Source organism: Hippocampus bargibanti, linkage group LG10 (assembly GCF_051943395.1).
Source record: "Hippocampus bargibanti isolate YZ-2025 linkage group LG10, ASM5194339v1, whole genome shotgun sequence".
NCBI classification, from domain to species: domain Eukaryota; kingdom Metazoa; phylum Chordata; class Actinopteri; order Syngnathiformes; family Syngnathidae; genus Hippocampus; species Hippocampus bargibanti.
In genome coordinates this window covers 20,281,731-20,300,406 of record NC_142743.1, presented here as the reverse complement: position 1 = coordinate 20,300,406, position 18,676 = coordinate 20,281,731, and the positions used below count along the sequence as shown (strand labels likewise).

Here is an 18,676-nt window from a genome sequence, read left to right as displayed (position 1 = left end):
CGGTCTGCCATTTAACCTCCCGAAAGCTCCAGTCGAAGCGTGATCCTACTTCCAGGAAAGGCTGAACGGCGCCAGGATTACCCCGGCAACGAATTCGTAGTCATCCCTAAATTAACCTCAGCCTCGGTCAAAACTTCAAAAAGCCCCTTGAATGTTTTGAGGGCAGTAACACGTTTCCGACTCCGTCACTTCGCGTTCTGCAGCAGGATTTAACAGCCGACTCTCCGCCCATTCCCTCAGGAACCTGATCCAGTACCGAGGAATTTGGAACGATCAGCTGGGGGCGGAGAAGGAGAGCAGTACGGGAAAACGCTGCTCACTTTCTCAAAAGTGTTATTTATAAACTTTTAGCCGACTGACGAAGGCTATTCAAACGGTGCAAATAAAAGTTTGGTGGTGCTGGTAGAAATTTACTTGTTAAGTTTGTTTGGTTATATTCGATAAAACAAATTATTGGTAGAAATTGTGAAAGCCGAAAACAATAAATGCTGTACCGCAGAATATCAAGAAAATGTGCGTAGTTTTTTTCTTTGTAAGATTAACGTTTGTGCAAGTGGGTGAGCCCCCCCGCAAAAAAGACATGTTTTACCCTAGACAGAGTTTTACCATAAAATGCCAATCCTTGTTTTATTTAAATTCCCAGAAGCCCAGTTGCCCCAATTTATGTGAATTGCAATGACAGAATAAGGTGATACTAAATGCATGTCAAATGTAATACCGTATAACAAAAACGTGAGCATTTCCGCCTGACATTATTCTGAAATTATGTGTTAAATTCCGGACCTTCCCACGGGGAATTTGCATGGTCTCCCCATATCGACATACCCACATTCCAAAAACACGCTCGGTGGATTAATTTAAGATTATATTGTCTATAACCGAGAACATGAGTATGAAAAGGCGATTGTTAATCTGTGCAACTGGATTGTGATCAATTCAAGGTAAACCTCCCCTTCCATAAAGTGAACCTGTATAGGTTCAAGTACACCTGTGACCCCGATGTAAATCAATACATAGCAAAAACTAGTATATTTTGAATACATTCACTTATAATAATAATAATATAATAATAATAATAATAATAATAATAATAATAATACATTACATGGTTCTTGATCTCTTTGTGTCGAAAAAAATGTTGTATTTGAGAAAAAATACGGGCATTGGTTGAGCATATAGTTCACTACTATTGTTCGATGTTTCGAAGTTGCGAACCGTGCACGATATCATGCGATACATCCGGAAACTTCACTAATAGCCGTATTTATATTTGTGGTCTACAAGTGGTTTTATTTCATATATTTACATTAGTTATGACTTCATTACTGACCTCAGCAAAGTGTACGGCGTTCCGAACCACGTACAAATCCGAGTAGATCTATCTCGTTCGGGGTAAAATTCCGTCGTAAACCGAGGGTCCTCGGCGCGGTAGATTTTGTGTTGCGACATGAAACAATACCAAGAAAGCACTGTAGATGTCAGTCTAGGCACCTACATTGTAAACATTTGTAGAATAAGAATTTGGAGCTAACTTCTTAGCATGTCCGATTGAATGAGGAAATGGATACGATCACATATGTTTATACCTTGTCGATTTGATACGTACCGCTTGGTTCTGTAATAATAAATGTATCCAAGTCGCTGTTAGTAGGTGGCGCTCCGTCTAACAAATAGGTCGTTTGTTTTGACATGAACGCTCTTGTCGGGTACAGCGGCTCATCTGAGTCCGACAGTGATGGAGACTCCGAGAATGTAAACAGTGATCGTGGAGGGTAAGAATATAAAGAGTTTGATGTTTCTCTTTATTTGTAAGTTGGTAGTTGTCAGATCTCCCAGGCTGACACGGTAATGTGTCTCAGAGCTTGATCCGCGTTTGGGTGTTATCTTTTATCTCTTTTGGCAATTGGCTATCCGACGATTGCTTTAGTATCTGTGAAAGTTGGATGGGTTAATTTAGTGTGGCTTTTTTTGTTCTGCACCCTTTTTTAGAATGAGAAGTGATGTCGTTGATGGGGCTCCATCGGACAAGAAGACGCGGAACTTCTTGCTGGAGACTGGTTCAGCCACCAGCGAGTCTGACGAATCTGACCACGGACACCCGGAATCTTACAAGTCAGTACATCTAAGTAAACAACAATCCAGTCTGACTTCTTCGTCCACCACGACAAGCCCTCACAAACTGCCCCCTCCGAGTCTGCATGGATGCTCAGAAAGCAGCGTGTTCGCCAACCCATTCAAAGCTCAGGCTGAGCAAAAACTCAGTGCCTTGCAGAAACACGTCCCCCTCACAATGCAGGCAAAGCCTTCTCAAATTGGAGGCAAGAGCATGTGCGTCGCCTACAGGAAAAGTGGAAGATGTAGATTTGGGATCAAGTGCAAGTTTGCACACGACAGTGATCTTCAGACTACAGTTACTCCCAATGACTCTCGGGTAAATTTGAGTGACGAAGTGGAAGTTGGGTCACGCACGAGCAACTCACAGAACCCCCCAAACGAAGCAGAGAACCATGTGTCAGAAGGCCAGTGGATGAAGAAGCGTAGGGTTGGTGTGAGCGACACACTGATCCCTCCTAAGAAAGCCATGAAGCAGTACAACATGCTGAGAAGCAAAGAACGCCACAATATGTACTGATGTAAACATTCGGTGACTGATAAAAAGTGACTTTCTATCTAACGCTAAATCTCAGCTGGACTACCAATACATGATAAGTTTGTTGTTAAGACATTTATTTACATCCTATAAATGAAGAGTTGGCATATCTGCTCCAAGAGCATCCGGACCACAAAGCCTGTAGCACATTTTGCTCAAAGTCTAAACTGCAAACAGTTATCTGTACAGGGTTTCATTAAGATGAAAGCCACGAACAAGGAACGACGGATTCAGTTACCGAGTACAAGAATAACCTCTTAGTATTTGAACACCCCGCTATTTTACTATTTCTCCCACTTAGAAATCACGGAGGGGTCTGAAATTTTAATCGTAGGTGCATGTCCACTGTAAGAGAGATAAACTAAAAAGAAAAATCCAGAAATCACAATGCATGATTTTTTTAACAATTTATTTGTGTGATACAGCTGCAAATAAGTATTTGAACACCTGCGTATCAAGAATTCTGACCCTGTTAGTTCGCCCATTAGAAGTCCATCTGCACTCCATGTATCATCTTGAATCAGATGCACCTGTTTGAGGTCTTTAGCTGCATAAAGATGTCCGCCCCATACAATCAGTAAGAATTTAACTTGTAACATGGCAAAGACCAAAGACACCAGAGCCAAAATTGTACACCTCCACAAGACTGGAAAGGGCTATGCCAAGCAGCAATTGCCAAGTAGCTTGGTGAAAAAAGGTCCACTGTTGGAGCAATCATTAGAAAATGGAAGAAGATCTGTGTAAGCTCTCAAGTCGTACAGGAGTGGTCCGTCGATGAAAAGGTTTCTTCAGCCGTCATCTGTACTTCTTTAAAGGTGTCGGACGTTTCGCTTCTTATCCAAGATGCTTCTTCAGCGAACTAAAATGGAAGAAGCTAAACATGACGGTCAGTGTGAATCGGAGTGGACCCCCATGGAAGATATCACCTCGTGGGGTCTCAATGATTCTAAGAAAGGTGAGGAATCAGCGCAGAACGACACGACAAGAGTTAGTCAAGGACCTGAAAAGAGATGGGACCACCGTTTCCAAGGTTACTGTAGGTAGTAATACGCGAACACGTCATGGTTTGAAATCATGCATGGCACGAAAGGTTCCCCTGCTTAAACCAGCACAAGGGAGAGGAGGAGTCATGGGAGAAAGTTTTGTGGTCAGATGAGACCAAAATAGAACTTTTTGGTCATCATTCCACCAAAGCGTGTTTAAGAGTACAATCCGAAAAACACCATCCTTACTGTGAAGCATGGGTGTGGGAGCATCATGCTTTGGGGGTGTTTTTTTCTGCACATGGGACAGGACGAGTGCACTGCATTAAAGAGAGGATGATTGAGGCCGTGTATTGTGAGATTTTGCTCAGACAGATGGGTCGTGGTTGGGTCTTCCAACACAACACACAGCCAGGAAACCCAAGGAATGGCTCAGTAAGAAGCAAATCAAGGTTCTAGCATGGCCCAAGCCAGTCTCCAGATCTGAACCCGATCGAAAATCTTTGGATGGAGCTAAAACTGGTGTTTATCAGTGACAGCCCAGAAACCTGACTGATCTAGATCCCGATCTGTGTGAAGGAGTGGGCCAAGATCCTTCCTGCAGTGTATGCAAACCTGGTGAAAAACTACAGGAAATGTTTGACCTCTGTAATAGCAAACAAAGGCTACTGTAACAAATATAAAGTCTCGTTATATCGATATCGGATATGTAGTCCCGGTTCAACTATGTTACAAAACAGGGTCGGATATATCGATAGTCCCGTTATTTGCAGCTTTACTGTATCACAAATGTTCAAATAAAGCTCATGCATTGCTCCATGATTTATACGTGGGAGAAATAGCAAAATAGCAGGGTGTATAGTGCCACTTAGCCGTTTTTTTGACGACGATACTAGTGCAGCGTGTTCTACCGGAAACAAATTCCTTGTGTGTTCTACATACTTGGCAATAAAGATGATTCTGATTCTGATCTGATTCAAATACTTATTTTCTTCACTGTCAATAAACAATCTGTTTTCAACCCAGACGGTCGACTTTGTTATTGACAAAACAAGATGTTTAACCACGAACAGTTCAGCTGTTAACTATAAATCCAAATACAACATGTACTGTAAGTGGCGGTCCAAATGTCAATTGTCATTATATATAATGTGGACTTAATAAATTAACACATGTGTTAATTACACACTTATTCTAATCTGTCTGGTTGCTATATTTCTACGCTATATTTTGGGTGCGATTAAATTTTCAAGCTTGTAAATGAGAGGACACATACTGGACATTATGTTGTGACATCAATTACTGACAATTATGCTTTCATAGTGCCAATTAATAGTAAAAGCGTTACAACAATCAATCAGCAAACAGCCTTAAAAAGCTAATGACGTTTACAGGAATACTATGGAAAACGTTATGCACACACACACACACACACACACACACGATTCCCTGATAAGCTATTCTAAAAAAAAGCTACCAAATATGAGTGATCCAACATGAACCTTCTAACTTGGCGTTTACAGTATTGTTGCAATATCATGTGGCTTCTTTAGCGTGTGTGCAACCTTCTCATTTCAAATGATGATCCGCTGTATGTCCGCTGCAGTGTTGTTGGACAGGACGTCCCCCTGGTCCATTTGCTGCCAGGCGACGCCGCTCGCTCCCACCCGTTCCGTTGGATGGAAGGAATTTGCTGGTTGAGAGGAGGTTGCCAGCATGAGATTGTTCCCGTTGGATGCCTCCTGTGGCTGGGATAGAGACAGTAGCGGGGGGACAGACGTGGTCGGCTGAAGGGTGGTAAACTGCTGAGAGGTGGCCACGAGTGGAATTTGTTGCATGGGAGTCTGCGGCTGGGTGATTGGCTGGAAGGTCATTTGTACAATTTGCCCGTGGCTATGTTGCTGGGAGGAGTAGGGATGAAGAGATTGTAGTTGGGAGTGGGGTTGGGACTGAGCCACCACCGACGGGGAGTGCAGGGCAAGTTGCGGGGACTGTGGAACAAACTGGACGGGCATCTGGAGCTGAAGTTGCGTCTGCTGCTGCTGGTCGGCAGGTGACGGCGGGTCGATTGGGGAAAGGGAAACTGTTACTGGCACCTGCATGGTGTGGAGTGGTTGTTCTTGTCCCAGGAGGACGACCTGGTGACTGACTTGCGGGGTCACATGACCTACCTGGGCAACTTGAGCCACATGAGACCCAACCTGTCCTTCTTGGCCCGGTGGTTGAACCTGCCCCTCCTGGCCGCCTTGGACTGTTTCCAGGCTGCCAGGTCCCACCTCTTCTTGCGCGGGGGTGACCGGCATCTGCAACACGGACGCTGGGGTCGTGATGATGGCGCCGGCGTTGGCTGCGAGCGCCTCGGCTATGAGGACCTCCGGGTGACTCTTGGCTTTATGTGCCACCACACAGTCTTTCTTCTCAAACTTCTTGCCACAAATGGAGCAGGAAAATTGATAGCTGGCATCGGCGTCGTGCTTCTTCATATGCCAGTTGAGGGAGGCCTTTTGCCGACAGGTGAAGCCACAGATCTCACACCTATTAGCACAAGAACATCTTCTAGTTACCACATTTCAGGAAAACGGGGGGTGTTATTTATATCTGTGCAAATTAGGAAGCACTAACTGGAGGGGCTTCTCTCCTGTGTGGATCATGCGATGGACAGCCAGATTGTGGGAACTCTTAAAGGCACGGGCACAGAACTCACAGATGTAGTCTCTCTGGTCTAAGAATCACAAAAATGAATGGCAAGACCCTAAAAACGATCACCAACACGCTGCACATTTTTCAGCCAAACGAGTACCTGTATGGTGTTTGGCATGACGAAGTAGCTGCTTTTGAAGTCTGAAGAGTCTTCCACAAGAAGGATGTGGGCACACATACTTCTTTTTAAGCATGTGCTGGTATTTGATATGGTGCTGGTGTGTGAAACATAGCAAGCAAACAAGTGAATGATTAGGCTGAATAGCTTTTCCGCATTTGTATTTATATATGGATGGGAATGACGTTTTCAACCTATAAGGCAGTGTTCGACTAAAAATTGCAGTAAATATTTGTATGGAAAACATCTCAGTCATAAACTGAAATAAGTGAACCAAAAATTCAGGAGGTGGAACTCCAACTGCGCAGCCTTTTGGTATTGCATGGCCACATCGTCTTATGAATGCGTACAATGAACTCGTTTTCACTGTGGTATAATGTTGACGTGTCAAGTAGGGTCTGAACTGGGGGAACCCCTGCATATTTGATATTCAAATCTATTTGTTTATTTTTTTGGTGAAAATACATCAGCCACATGCAAAAAAAAAGTGTAAACTGCAGACAACAAGAGTGAGTGTACCCTCGGTGAAACCAAATAGGACCCAATTAGCCATTTTCCCTCCTCAGTGTCATGTGAGTGCTGATTACAGCTCCAGTTCAAGGTTGCCCATCAAAGAGAGCTGAAAAAAAGACCCGACGTGTCTGTTTAACCCATTTGCACTGACCCACAAGGCAGGGAGAAAAATAGGGAATACAGTAAAGTCTCGTTATATCGATATCGGATATATCGATAGTCCCGGTTATATCGATACTATTTCTATGCACGCACGGAGAAAATTACATGCAAACAGGGTCGGATATATCGATAGTCCCGGTTATATCGATATTTTTTTGGACTCCCTTGAATATCGATATAACGAGACTTTACTGTATTTATTTCCCCTAGGACAACTCAAGCTTTTTCTGCGATGTTTAACTTTTTTCCCCTCACTTTCCACAACTGGAAATTTCATCCATCATTTTCCAGGTTTCCCAGGCCATACGGGTGCACAGAAACAGTTAATTGCGTTTACCTGCAGGTAGCGTGGGTGAGCCAGGACGGTGCCGCATCCTTCAATATCACAACGGACGTACTGCACTGGGGGCTTCTTTCTGCATGGGAAATGTCATCAGGGAAGGGCAGACTAGGTGCCAGCATTGACCGAAATCTATGTACGTAGTCAAATTCAGCAGGGGATACCTTGTAAATGCAAATTCGTTCATACCTTCTTTTCGGCAGCCGTGGCGTTTTGTCATCTTTCTTCCGTCGACCCCTCCTTTTCAGAGGTAGAACAAATTTTGGAACTTTTCGAGAATGAATGTAGTTCAATAAGATGCTTTGTCTGTATCTTACTTCCTCGGCCCGTCGGGGTCATCCGTCAATTCTTCTTCGAGCTTCACGTCGATCTCTGCGTTCTGTAAGTTGTCTGAGCCCTCCATTTCTATCTCTTCCACCTCCTCTTTCTTGGGCGCTTTCTCTTTTTCTTTCTTGTCCTTATTTCTCAAAGGAATTCGCCGCTTTGGCTTGGGTGGATCTCTGAAACAAATGAAGCACGGCAGGTTATTGGATTGTCACAGGTGAGCGTACACACCTGTAACGGTAACTAAAGCACTTGCAACATATTGTATGTAGCACATACATGAATCCTTCCGCCTTGGGGTCGTAGCTCTGATCATTTAAATCGTCTCGAAAGGGAACATCCTCATCACTGCTGATGACCTCTTCCTCGTCTGCTTCACTAAAAAAAAAATAATAATAATTCGTATTGAGCTTTTAGTAATGATGGTGATGCACTTGAGTCAAGTTTACCCCTGAGGCGGTGAAGCCGAAACCGCGGTCAAGTCATTTGTGTTGCCTTGAAATTGAAGGTCCTCCTTATCCACCAAGTGACGACCAACACCTTCGCTCTTTTTTTCTCCGTTCTTACTAAAAAAAGGGAAAAACAACAGCTCAATAAAGAGATGTGTCCTGTTGCATCGAGCCACATTTCACGAATCGAATCACACAACACTAAGTGCACTTGCAAAATGGACTGAGATCAAATACGACTGTCGTATTAATAAAAAGGCTGTGAAAAAGATTGAGGAGGGACCATGATGGCGGATTTCAAACATGTTGAGGTGCATGGTAAGACGATTGTTGTCACAGCTCCAATCGCTGAAGTGTGGTTTGCTTCGCCCACCAAATATAAGTACAGTGATACCTTGGCTTACGAACTTAATTGGTTCCCAGACAGCGTGTGTAAGGTGAAAATGTGTGTATCCCAAAAATTAATTTCCCATAGGAAACCATTAAAATGAGAATAATCCGTTCCCAGGTCGCCATAAAACATACTTTTCTACGTTCTTATTATCTAAGCCTAAAAACTACACAAAATATACCTTATTTTATGTATAATAATTCTACTGTGGTATTATAATTAAAGAAATAAACTGTACAGTATAATAAAGTCGTTTTATTTACCTTTGTGATGGCCGTTGATGGCTTGATGGAATGGAGTGACCGGTTTCCTGAGCATTAAACACTTGATGAGGAACGTAACCTTCTTCTTTTACCATCGTGAGGAATGATCCCTTGTAGGTGCTTTCTCTGCGATAATTTTATCTAGTTCCTCATCAATTGTGTTCTGTTTAGCTGGGTTGATAGCTTTTTACATCAAGTGTACAGATGGCTTGTGCATGTTGTTTGTGGAGCCTGATTGATGGGATATTTTAACCGTGCAGTCTACTTTGCCTTTGAACTGTCAAAGTTGAAACTCCCCCACAGTCGTCTGCCTGTCTCTTTAATGTTTAAACCACCTGCCCTCACTGCTGCGTTCTTGACCAATCACGTGGCTTCAACCGAAGACTGGGGGCGAGGAGTAGAGGACCAAAAAAAGTCGGCAGACTTTTTCTTTTGGGAGAACGGCTTCCACTCTCTCTCTGTCTGTAAACCTCACCCCTCTCACTGATGCGTTCTTGACCAATCACGTGGCTTTAACTGAAGACTGGGGGCGGGGAATAAAGGACAAAAACATTCGGCTGCCATTTTCTTGTTAAGAGAACGGGCTCGTTCGCGAACGACACATCACTCATTGTGGCAGCTCCGTGTGTATCCTGAAAAATAGTTTTCATAAATTTAACGTTTGTAAACTGAAAAGTTTGTAAGCCAATGGGTTCATAAACCGAGGTATCACTAACCCCTAAGAAAAAAACGCAACAATCATGTGTGTTTGCCAAATACAGTAGTGTGCCATTTGCGCTTATACAGAATCATTAATTAATAATTGAAAAGTGCTTTGTAACTACCTGAAATAATGGATGCATGTGTTAAGATATTTATTGGAAAAAATACCTGCTAACACACTCGCTAACCATTAATATATGTCTGAAGAATTTGTGTGTAAGTGCACGCACGTGTATCAAAATAGTGTGTTCATCATTTGCGTACACTTTGTAAATGACCACAAGAACCACAACCAATTCCAAAATAAGTGATTGGATACAAACACAATCTCAAACCATGTTCTAGATGAGCCAATTAATGAGGAGTAAAACATTTGCGCCCATGTTTATTAACTACACACGAATGATTGCCCATGTCAACAAGCTTTACAAATGACTAACTTGAAAAAGCTTACTTTGTTCATAGTACATTTGCATGATTCTGATTGGGTAACTGTAAAGCTGAACTCATCTTAAGGAACAAAATAAACTTACATGTCATACTTTTCTTTACTGTTTGCCTCTCCTGAAGCGGCTAAGAAACAAGAAGAGAAAGCAGCAGCAAATAAAATCCAACCCATTGTTCTTCAATAAACACAAATTCACTGCCGAGTACATTTATAATATTTTTCAGTAAAAAAAATCAGGTTGTTGAGTGCATTAAGACTCTTGTCATATTTGGAGCAGCAGTCAGTTTACAGTTCCAGTTTCACGCACTGTTATGAGTTGCTGTCAACAAGTTGCTCACCAGCTTGATGCTCTATTCCGAGCTCTGTTTTGCACAGGAGCTTGCCAGAGCAGCGGAAAGACCTGCCAGATGGAGGCTTGGCTCGACTCTGGGCTGGAGAGAGCCTGGAGGGAAGAGCTGGCATGGAAGAGGAGGAGAAACCATTGAACATTAGCATTATTATCATCATTGTCACATATGTTTTTGGCCTATACTAAACACAAATAAAAATTTGGGTTTTTGGCTAGCACGTCAAATTTCAAGATGAACCTAAAATGCCCAAAATACTTGGAATGGAACAGAAAATTTTCGAATAGGCGTTTGGACCAAAAAAAACACAGCCATAATAATAATAATAATAATACATTTCATTTATTTCATTCGCCTTTCAAAACTCTCAAGGTCACTTTACAGACACAAGATATGTTTTTCTGTGGGTGAGCAGTGGCATCCACACGCGCCAGCTTTCACTCAATCCGGAAGTAACTCAAATCATAGAAAGCTAGCTAACTAGATAATAGAAAGCTAGCTACCTCGATAATAGATGGCTAATAGATAGCTAGCTGGACAGCAAGCGAGATAGCTAGCTAAATAGCCAGCCAGTTAATAGATAGCTAGCTAAATAGCCAGTTCGCCAACCGGATAGCTAATATATAGCAAATAGATAGCTAGCTAATAAGGGGGTGTCACATGGTTAGAGAACACAATGTTGCACCGAATTGCTGTCCAGGCTACCTGGAGTCACCATGGGGCAGTGGATACGCATGTATCAACATATTGAGGACAAATAAAGTTCACGTGTAAAGATTATCTGACATTTTAAGTAAATCCTGAAATTCCATCGGAAAGCTAAATAGTAGTGCCAACTTGTTGTGGAGCCGTGTAAATCGCAATGAAATCACTTGGTTTGTGTAACATGAATGCAAAGTTTTAAAAGAATGCTATTACCTTCAACATTAGTAGTAGGTTTCTTGGGTTCCTCTGTAGAGCTACATAGAGAGAAGATGATGCTGTCATTCATCACATTTAAAGTGTTGTGGTTACCCACAAGGGGAGACGTTCAACTTAAAAGGAGAACTCAAGTGTTTTTCTTTCCTTCAATAATAATGTTCCATCCACCTGCACTTGTCTAATCATGGCATTCGGACATATATTGAGATTGTGGGATTTAAATGAAGCAGGAAAATCCACCCGTGCCACTTCTTGCTGTCGAGTAGAGCGGAACAATGAATCCAAATTTAATTGTGACTTTCATTTGGGCTTGCCTCCATCTTTAAAATGTTATGTGAAAAAAGAAAGATTAAAGTTCAGAACGGCAAGTTGCCAACATTGTGAAAGTAACAACGTTGCTTGTTTTGCAAACATGTAGCGTATGTGATTTTAATGTGTTCTTTAAGTGGTTCCATGAAACCCACAACAAAAACAATTTACATGCATTGAATATTAAAATACGAAACATGCTATATTTTTAAAACACGGAGAGGACTGATGCTTACGTCAATGTGATATTCCTTGGACACGCTAACAGGAAATTACCCTCAACTTTGGGTGTGATACTTTAAATCACAAATATTCACAACAAATTACCTATTCAAAAATGTGATTTGCCTTCAAGAGGATAAGCAGAAGCAGGCCAATCAGGAGTTGACGTGCAGGCTTTTATTGAACAGTTCCATCCAGAAAAGGCAATGATAATCATCAACATGATGAATGATAATGTGATGCCTCAGTTTCAAGTCAGAAAGCAACAGGTGTCAATTAAGAGCCATCAACGACCATCGTAAATGTAAATAAATTGATTTTATTATACAGTGCAGTGTATTTCTTTCATTACAATACAACTAGGACTCTGCACATGGGGGCTAAAAGACTGAAGGAACTTGGCACCCCTCGAGAGATTTTGGCTTAGATGACTAACAGCATGAACCCCTCTCACACATTCAGGCCTTGTAACACCACCAAAGGGTGTGTGTGACACCCACTGGAAAATTCCGAGTTCCCAACAGCCTTCGGCCTTGTAGTTTTCCAGCGGATGCCTTATGGACTCTTTGCTGTATGACATGCAGTTCTTTTTTTGTCTACTTGGATGACATCATGCCGATCAAGCAGACGTGGAGGGACACCTGACGCACCTCCACCTGCTGTTTTTCTTGTCAGCATACAGGATATCTGTTAAATTATGCACTATAAAGGAAAATAAGACTGTGGTGAATTGGGAGTGTTTGGTGACCCACACGGGAGGGACATTCTCCAGAAAGCTGTACCTTTAAAGTAGGGGAGGGTGTTGACATCTTTCTGGTTTTCAAGGAATTATACGTGTGAAATGTTGAAAGACAGTCACTTGCAGAATAGACAGTTTAGTGTATGTTGTAAATGAGACTCAACACGCCATCGTCTCATTTACCTTGTCTTAAAAATCCAGGTAAGTTCCGCCCCATCCTCCCCGTGCAGCGAAGGGGACGCACCATGCTGAAGGCACGTTGTTGACGTTAAACCTTGTAAGCAGGTACTTTGTAATTCCCGACATGTCCTAATTAATAGTGGTGCTCAAACTTACTCAGTGGCTTGCGAGCTGTCACCTGCGACGCCATCACCAGCTTCCACCGAGCCTGAAGAGTCACCGTTTTTCTTCCGACGGGAATTGCAAACTTTCCTACGCTTGCTTGCACCGGCGCTGTCCTCGTCTTCGTCCTCTTCATTTTTGTTGCCCTTCAGCCAGGCCGGGACAGCCCGAGTGGAGCGGTCGCGTAAAACCCTCCCAGGGCCCTGGGTAGCTCCGTTCACGGCCGCCTGTGAAGCAGGGTCGCCGGATCTCGTGCGGGTGGCTCCCCGCTCCCTAAGACCTCGCCGCGGTGTGACGGCAACACCCGGGGCCGGGGTCTGCTCTGCGGCCTTATGCTCCACCAGCTCTTTGCCTTTACTTACATCTTCACTTCGGTCGCTGGCTGCTTCCATCACAGAGAAGGCACTTTAGCCCGTCTTTAATTCCGCAGAAAGTCCGGATGGTTTACTTGCAGAACGAAGAATAGCGCACATCTAGTGTACAGACATTTTGATGTTGACAGGCCTCTGTCTGACAGTGGAGCATTTTCGGTAAAGCTTCGTCGCAAATTATACACATCGGTTTATTGATTACAAAATGAAAACTTTTCTTAATTATCTATTCGAAAATTACGCGATATAACCTTAAAGAAGCAGCCACCGTTTTCGCGTTCTTAAAGCTATAGTAAACCTACTTATTCGAGCGGGCCTGGACCGCAACCATTTTGTGCGCTTTGTTGCGTCTCCTTTAAGCCAAACACAAATCGAGGGCAAACGTTCGTGAGAGCCACTGTGCTTTAGCAGCTGCACAAATGACCTGGATTCCATCGTTCTGTTTTGCACTCGCTCAGAGTGGAGCCGTGATGATTGGAGATCTGCGAAAAACATCATCGTTCGCGAGGGTTGTCGAGCATTTTGGGAATTGTAGTTCAAACTGTGGCTACACTATTTTATAAAAATAATAATAATAATAATAATAATAATTCGCCTTCTTTTAAATCAGTCTTTACGGTTTTTGTTGTAATTATTTCCCCCCGTTTAATGTCAATGCTATACATAATTTGTAATGCCATTGATACTAACCTAGTGTACAGTGAGAAAGAAAGGACTCTGCATATACAGGTATTGTAATCGTCCAATATATACTGGCATATAAATTGCAGTATTTCGCCCAGCATTATAGTATTGAATACACCTTGAAAATATTCCTTTCCCAAAATACTAATATCGTGGGAGGAAAAATGGCTGACCATGATCACCAACCAATACAGGTACAGTATTGCTTTTTAAAATAGCATTTACAACAATGTTGACCAGTAACCACTAGATGGCGCCACTTCCTATAAAATACGTCTGGTAAGGTGTCTTGAAACCAATGCTACCAGTAAGTAGTCGTGGCTAAATTATTGCCAACTGTATAAGTAAAAGTTCCAATACTTGGTCAAAAAAACAACGCTAAAAATAAATATACTTATCAATTGTAGTACAAAAGTGAAAGAAAGAAAGAAAACGTGCCAACCGAAATGTTCTTAAGGTGTCGTGTTTACTCTTGGCTTGGCCCGTCAGTGTGTTACCACAGTGAGTTTCACGAACGATTTGTTTGGAGCAGTTTTCAACCTTTTTTATATGTCGACTTGGGACCACCACTGGGTCATTGACCAGTAATCAAACATGTGCTGTGTGTTAAAGCCCGCAACATGTCCCACTGACACCAGTGCCTGAATTGTTCTGAAGTACATCGGCCTGAGTATGTCAATAGAAAAAAAGAAATACATGAAAATTTACTGTCCATCGTGAAAAATCCCCTAATGGATCATTAGAATTCAGGGAAGCATGGTGCGTTACGGCAGCAACAGATTCAGTGCACCAAACAATTTCTCATCCATGGCCTTATTTAAAGGACAACCGACATCTTTTTTGTTTCCTAACTGCCATCAGAAAAACGTTTTATAGCATCTAAAATACCCAAAACACGCAGTATGATATTTTTAGTCAAATGCAAAACACCAATAAAAATGACTTAAAGTGTCTAAAAGGTACTTAAATTTGAAACCGGGAGTGGTCAATTTCAGAAGGTTCCGCCCCCTTGTTCGTGACGTCACACCAGGATGTCTTGCCTTGCTCGAGAATCAAAACAATGGCTTCAGATTCGGAGAAGATGCTTTCTTGTTACTCATCCAGTTCTGAATATGATTCAAATAGTTCTGAAGTGGAAAGCATACATGTTTGCAATCGATTAAAGAAGTCCTTCCGTGTCATTTAGGAGGCATCTGGACTGCAATGTAGCGTCCCAGAAAAGAGGCAGAAAATGGCGACCTCTTGTAGACATGACAGTGTATTGCGTTTCCACAGGCTGATAAATTCCTTATATGGAGCTTGGACGCCCTCTTCCGGCGCAACACGAGGTTTTCAGAACAAACAAGCATTGACGTGATGGAAGGACAGCTACAATGTGTCCTTTTTTTTTCGGTCAGGGGCGTTCCTTCAGTGAGGTCACGTACGGACTCGTCACCAACTCAAAAACAAGACTTCCGGAATATTCAGTGTGAGTCTTAAAACGTAAAATATAGCTATATGCGGTGGAATCTTTGTAAAATACACTCAGTAGAAGTCATTTGAAGCCATTTTACAAATTATGGACACAACTTGTCCGGAGACGTTGGTTGCCCTTTAAGACCTCGATAGCTTTTGCATATTGATGCTATTAAAAAACAATACGTTCTAATAACATTGCTAATTTGAACTAAATCGCAAATATTGTTAAATAGTCAATGACATCCTTGGCGACACTTTTAAAGAACCCCATGTCCTTTTGCACTTTTTGTTTCAGAGAATTTATATTTTTTTATATTTATTTTTCTCTTCTGAAATCCCCCCCCCCCACCCCTTGGTGTGTGCAGCCATGTTTCTAGAGCAAAGTTGACCCACAGCAATGGAGTTTATGAAACATTTGCCTAAGCACTTGATAATAGCTGATTTACAAAGCGAAGGATGTGTGTCCATTCACCAATGTTGGTGCCGAAGTCCTCTGCCTTGCAAAACATTTATGGTTATAAATAAGAACAATAAAATAAAATCCACTATTATGTTGTTAAAGTGTGGCAGTCATAGTTCAGAGTTTGCCCCTACTAATTTCAGGGGGGAATTATGACACCAGTTAAAGGACAACTGACGCCAACTGTCCATAATTTGTAAAATCACTTCAAATGACTTCTACTGAGCGTATTTTACAAAGATTCCACCGCATATAGCGATATTTTGCCTTTTAAGACTCGCGCTGAACATTCAGGAAGTCTTGTTTTTGAGTTGGTGACGATTCCTGACGTGATGTCACGTCAGGAACGCCCCTGACCGAGTAAGCGACACACAATGCATTTTGGGTACTTTGTTTGGTCTGAAAACTTCGTGTTGATGGCGAAATTAGAAGGAAAACACATACATAACGCAATGGTGAATCCTTGTGTGTTGCACCAAAACTACTATACTAGTTGACACAAATTCCCAGCAGACAAATCAGCCCATTTCCAACGGAGCTTGGGCGCCATCTTGTGCATTTTCTGGGACACTACATTGCTGTCATTGATGGCTCGAATTGATATGGGAGGACTCCCTTAATCGATTTCAAACATTTATGCTTTCCTCTTCAGAACTGTTAGAATCATATTCATAACTGGATGAGTAACAAGAAAGCATATTCTCCGAATTTGAAGCCATTGTTTTGATTTCTAGAGCAAGGCACGAAGTACTGGCGTGACGTCACGAACAAAGGGGCGGGACCTTCTGAAACTGAAACTTTCTGAGGTCTTTTGAAGTAGTTTCGGGACACTTTAAGTCATTTTTATTGTTGTTTTTCATTTGACTAAAAATATCAGCCTGCGTGTTTCAGGTATTTTAGATGCTATAAAACGTTTTTCCGTTGTCAGTTAGGAAACAAAACAATGGTGTAGGTTGTCCTTTTGTTGCAGAAAATGTTTTGTGGCATTAAATGGCCACTGAGCTCCTGTGAGGAATGAATCAGCCCGTTTCCACAGGCGGATTAATTCCTTACATGGAGATTTGTCGCCCTCTTTTGCCTCTTTTTGGTGCAACGCAAAGTTTTCAGACCAAACAAATACATCAAAGTGCATTGACGTGATGGAAGGACTGCTACAATATGTGTTTTTTTCGGTCAGGGGCGTTCCTTCAGTGACGTAACGTGAGGACTCGTCACCAACTCAAAAACAAGACTTCCGGAATATTCAGCGCGAGTCTTAAAACGTAAAATATAGCTATATGCGGTGGAATCTTTGTAAAATACGCTCAGTAGAAGTCATTTGAAGCCATTTGACAAATTATGGACACAACCTGTCCGGAGACGTCGGTTGTCCTTTAAAGGGTACAAGATGGAATCCAAAATCTACATCAGCCTTCCAACCAAATGGATAAAAACACAACAACATGGTGGAACGTTTCATTTTAATGCTTCTTAAAGCCGGCAATTAGGTATTTAGTTATGAAAAGAATACATGCAAGGGATTAACATTGCGCTGGAGATTTGCCCTCATTGAGATCCGTACGATTTAACCAAGCAAATATGTTTTTACATTTTCTTTGGTTAAAGAGAAATGTGTTTAATGAGAGACACATAAGAAATGACACATTGCTGATTTTGAAAATGCTTTTATTTATCTATTTCTTACTATAAATATAACAAGGAAGAAAGGAAAGAAAATGTATTTTTAATACAACCCCTCAGATAGAAGTCAGTCTTCATAGGTCTACAAAGGTAAAGCACTTGTTGGCAATAAGGCACGTACTAACAGTTTGTTTTGTGACACCTTTGGTTCAAGTACGCTTCGGTGTAGCTCCACACCAATGAGCAGTGTTGTTGTTATGTAGGTGAAATGCAAGCAAATAAAAGAAAAGCAGCAATTTGGAGTGAGCCACAACCAAGAAGCGACCATTGGCAAACTCACAAACATGTTTTTAATGCTGTTTGGAGCAAGACTTGACTCCAGTTTAGTTAAATAGCACTGCAAAGTTGTCATTTTGGCTTATGATAAAATGGAGCTGAAAAAATGGAGTTAAAAGTTAATACAGTTCAAATATAAAAAAATAATAATACAAACATAAGAAAAAAAAAACAAGACAATCATGTGAATTCTTTCAACTGTTGGACACTGGGGCAGGAAAAAAATCTACTTTTGTGACTTGGACTTTTGTAAAAATCTAAACAATGTTAATAAAGTTATCAAATATATTAGACATTTTCTTCTAACGTCATGCCAACACGTATATAATGCATAGATTAATTAAATATATCCTGATGAGTTGTCAACCTACAATAACAAAAGTAGTTGTGAACAGTTGTGGACATTTAAAATGGTCAGTTGCACTAAACCAGGGGGTCTCAAACTCGCGGCCCGCGGGCCAACTGCGGCCCCCAAAAGAATATTTTGCGGCCCGCCTTGATTTGAAAGATTAATGTTAGTGCATGATTGATATGAATGAAACTTGTGTGTGGAGCTGAAAGAGTAGGCAAGAGAAGCCATGTTTAGGACAGTTCACGTTCAATATTTTATTTATGTTAAGAAGGTTAAAGGTTAAAGAACTGTGAATACAGACATTTGAAATTTTATGATAATAATTAGTTTTCCTGTGTTTTTTTCAGTCGTCTGTATCTGCCTTATAATATAATTATTTTATTTATTACTGGTTAATTTATTTTGTATTCATTTTTCCGTTTAATTCATTTTTTTGTGTGTTAAAAATAAAAACTTTGAGAACATTGTAATG

The 18,676-nt window shown here is 41.6% G+C and overlaps 3 protein-coding genes across 5 annotated transcripts in view; 1 reads left to right on the top strand and 2 right to left on the bottom strand.

Annotated features, from left to right (window-relative positions):
• cntf (ciliary neurotrophic factor) overlaps positions 1 to 566 on the bottom strand; it is a 9,054-nt gene extending 8,488 nt beyond the window's left edge. Inside the window, exon 1 of one of the 2 annotated variants that reach the window (XM_089006502.1) lies at positions 1 to 566. This exon is cut by the window's left edge and continues 109 nt beyond it. In XM_089006502.1, the coding sequence (XP_088862628.1) occupies positions 1 to 11 (11 nt within the window). In that variant the 5' untranslated portion in view covers positions 12 to 566. The other variant, XM_089006501.1, reaches the window with a different exon arrangement.
• A 939-nt stretch (positions 567 to 1,505) lies between these two features.
• On the top strand, positions 1,506 to 4,311 carry LOC148892841 (uncharacterized). The gene is made up of 2 exons (XM_089006500.1): positions 1,506 to 1,772; positions 1,990 to 4,311. The coding sequence occupies exons 1-2, from the start codon at positions 1,690 to 1,692 to the stop codon at positions 2,630 to 2,632; spliced, it is 726 nt and encodes a 241-aa protein (XP_088862626.1). The 5' UTR covers positions 1,506 to 1,689; the 3' UTR covers positions 2,633 to 4,311.
• A 292-nt stretch (positions 4,312 to 4,603) lies between these two features.
• Positions 4,604 to 13,639, bottom strand: zfp91 (ZFP91 zinc finger protein, atypical E3 ubiquitin ligase). Of its 2 annotated transcripts, XM_089007011.1 has the most exons (13): positions 12,918 to 13,639; positions 11,309 to 11,349; positions 10,382 to 10,498; positions 10,129 to 10,168; positions 8,240 to 8,356; positions 8,070 to 8,168; positions 7,784 to 7,966; positions 7,656 to 7,706; positions 7,464 to 7,542; positions 6,434 to 6,548; positions 6,256 to 6,355; positions 5,805 to 6,168; positions 4,604 to 5,672 (listed from the first exon to the last, which is right to left on the bottom strand). In XM_089007011.1, exons 1-13 carry the CDS (start codon positions 13,313 to 13,315, stop codon positions 5,208 to 5,210), a joined length of 2,169 nt encoding a protein of 722 aa, XP_088863137.1. In that variant the 5' UTR covers positions 13,316 to 13,639; the 3' UTR covers positions 4,604 to 5,207. The 2 variants fall into 2 exon arrangements, with proteins under 2 accessions (XP_088863137.1, XP_088863135.1); XM_089007009.1 differs by having other exon boundaries at positions 4,604 to 6,168.
• Between the last annotated feature and the right edge of the window lie 5,037 nt (positions 13,640 to 18,676).

Excerpts from the sequence above, each read along its gene's own strand:
- LOC148892841 (XM_089006500.1), top strand. The coding sequence starts at position 1,690 with ATGAACGCTCTTGTCGGGTACAGCGGCTCATCTGAGTCCGACAGTGAT. Across the intron at positions 1,773-1,989 it reads GTAAACAGTGATCGTGGAGG|AATGAGAAGTGATGTCGTTG; the intron begins GTAAGAATATAA and ends ACCCTTTTTTAG.
- zfp91 (XM_089007009.1), bottom strand. The coding sequence starts at position 13,315 with ATGGAAGCAGCCAGCGACCGAAGTGAAGATGTAAGTAAAGGCAAAGAG. Across the intron at positions 7,967-8,069 it reads CCCAAGGCGGAAGGATTCAT|AGATCCACCCAAGCCAAAGC; the intron begins GTATGTGCTACA and ends CATTTGTTTCAG. Across the intron at positions 6,169-6,255 it reads ACAGGAGAGAAGCCCCTCCA|GTGTGAGATCTGTGGCTTCA; the intron begins GTTAGTGCTTCC and ends TTGTGCTAATAG.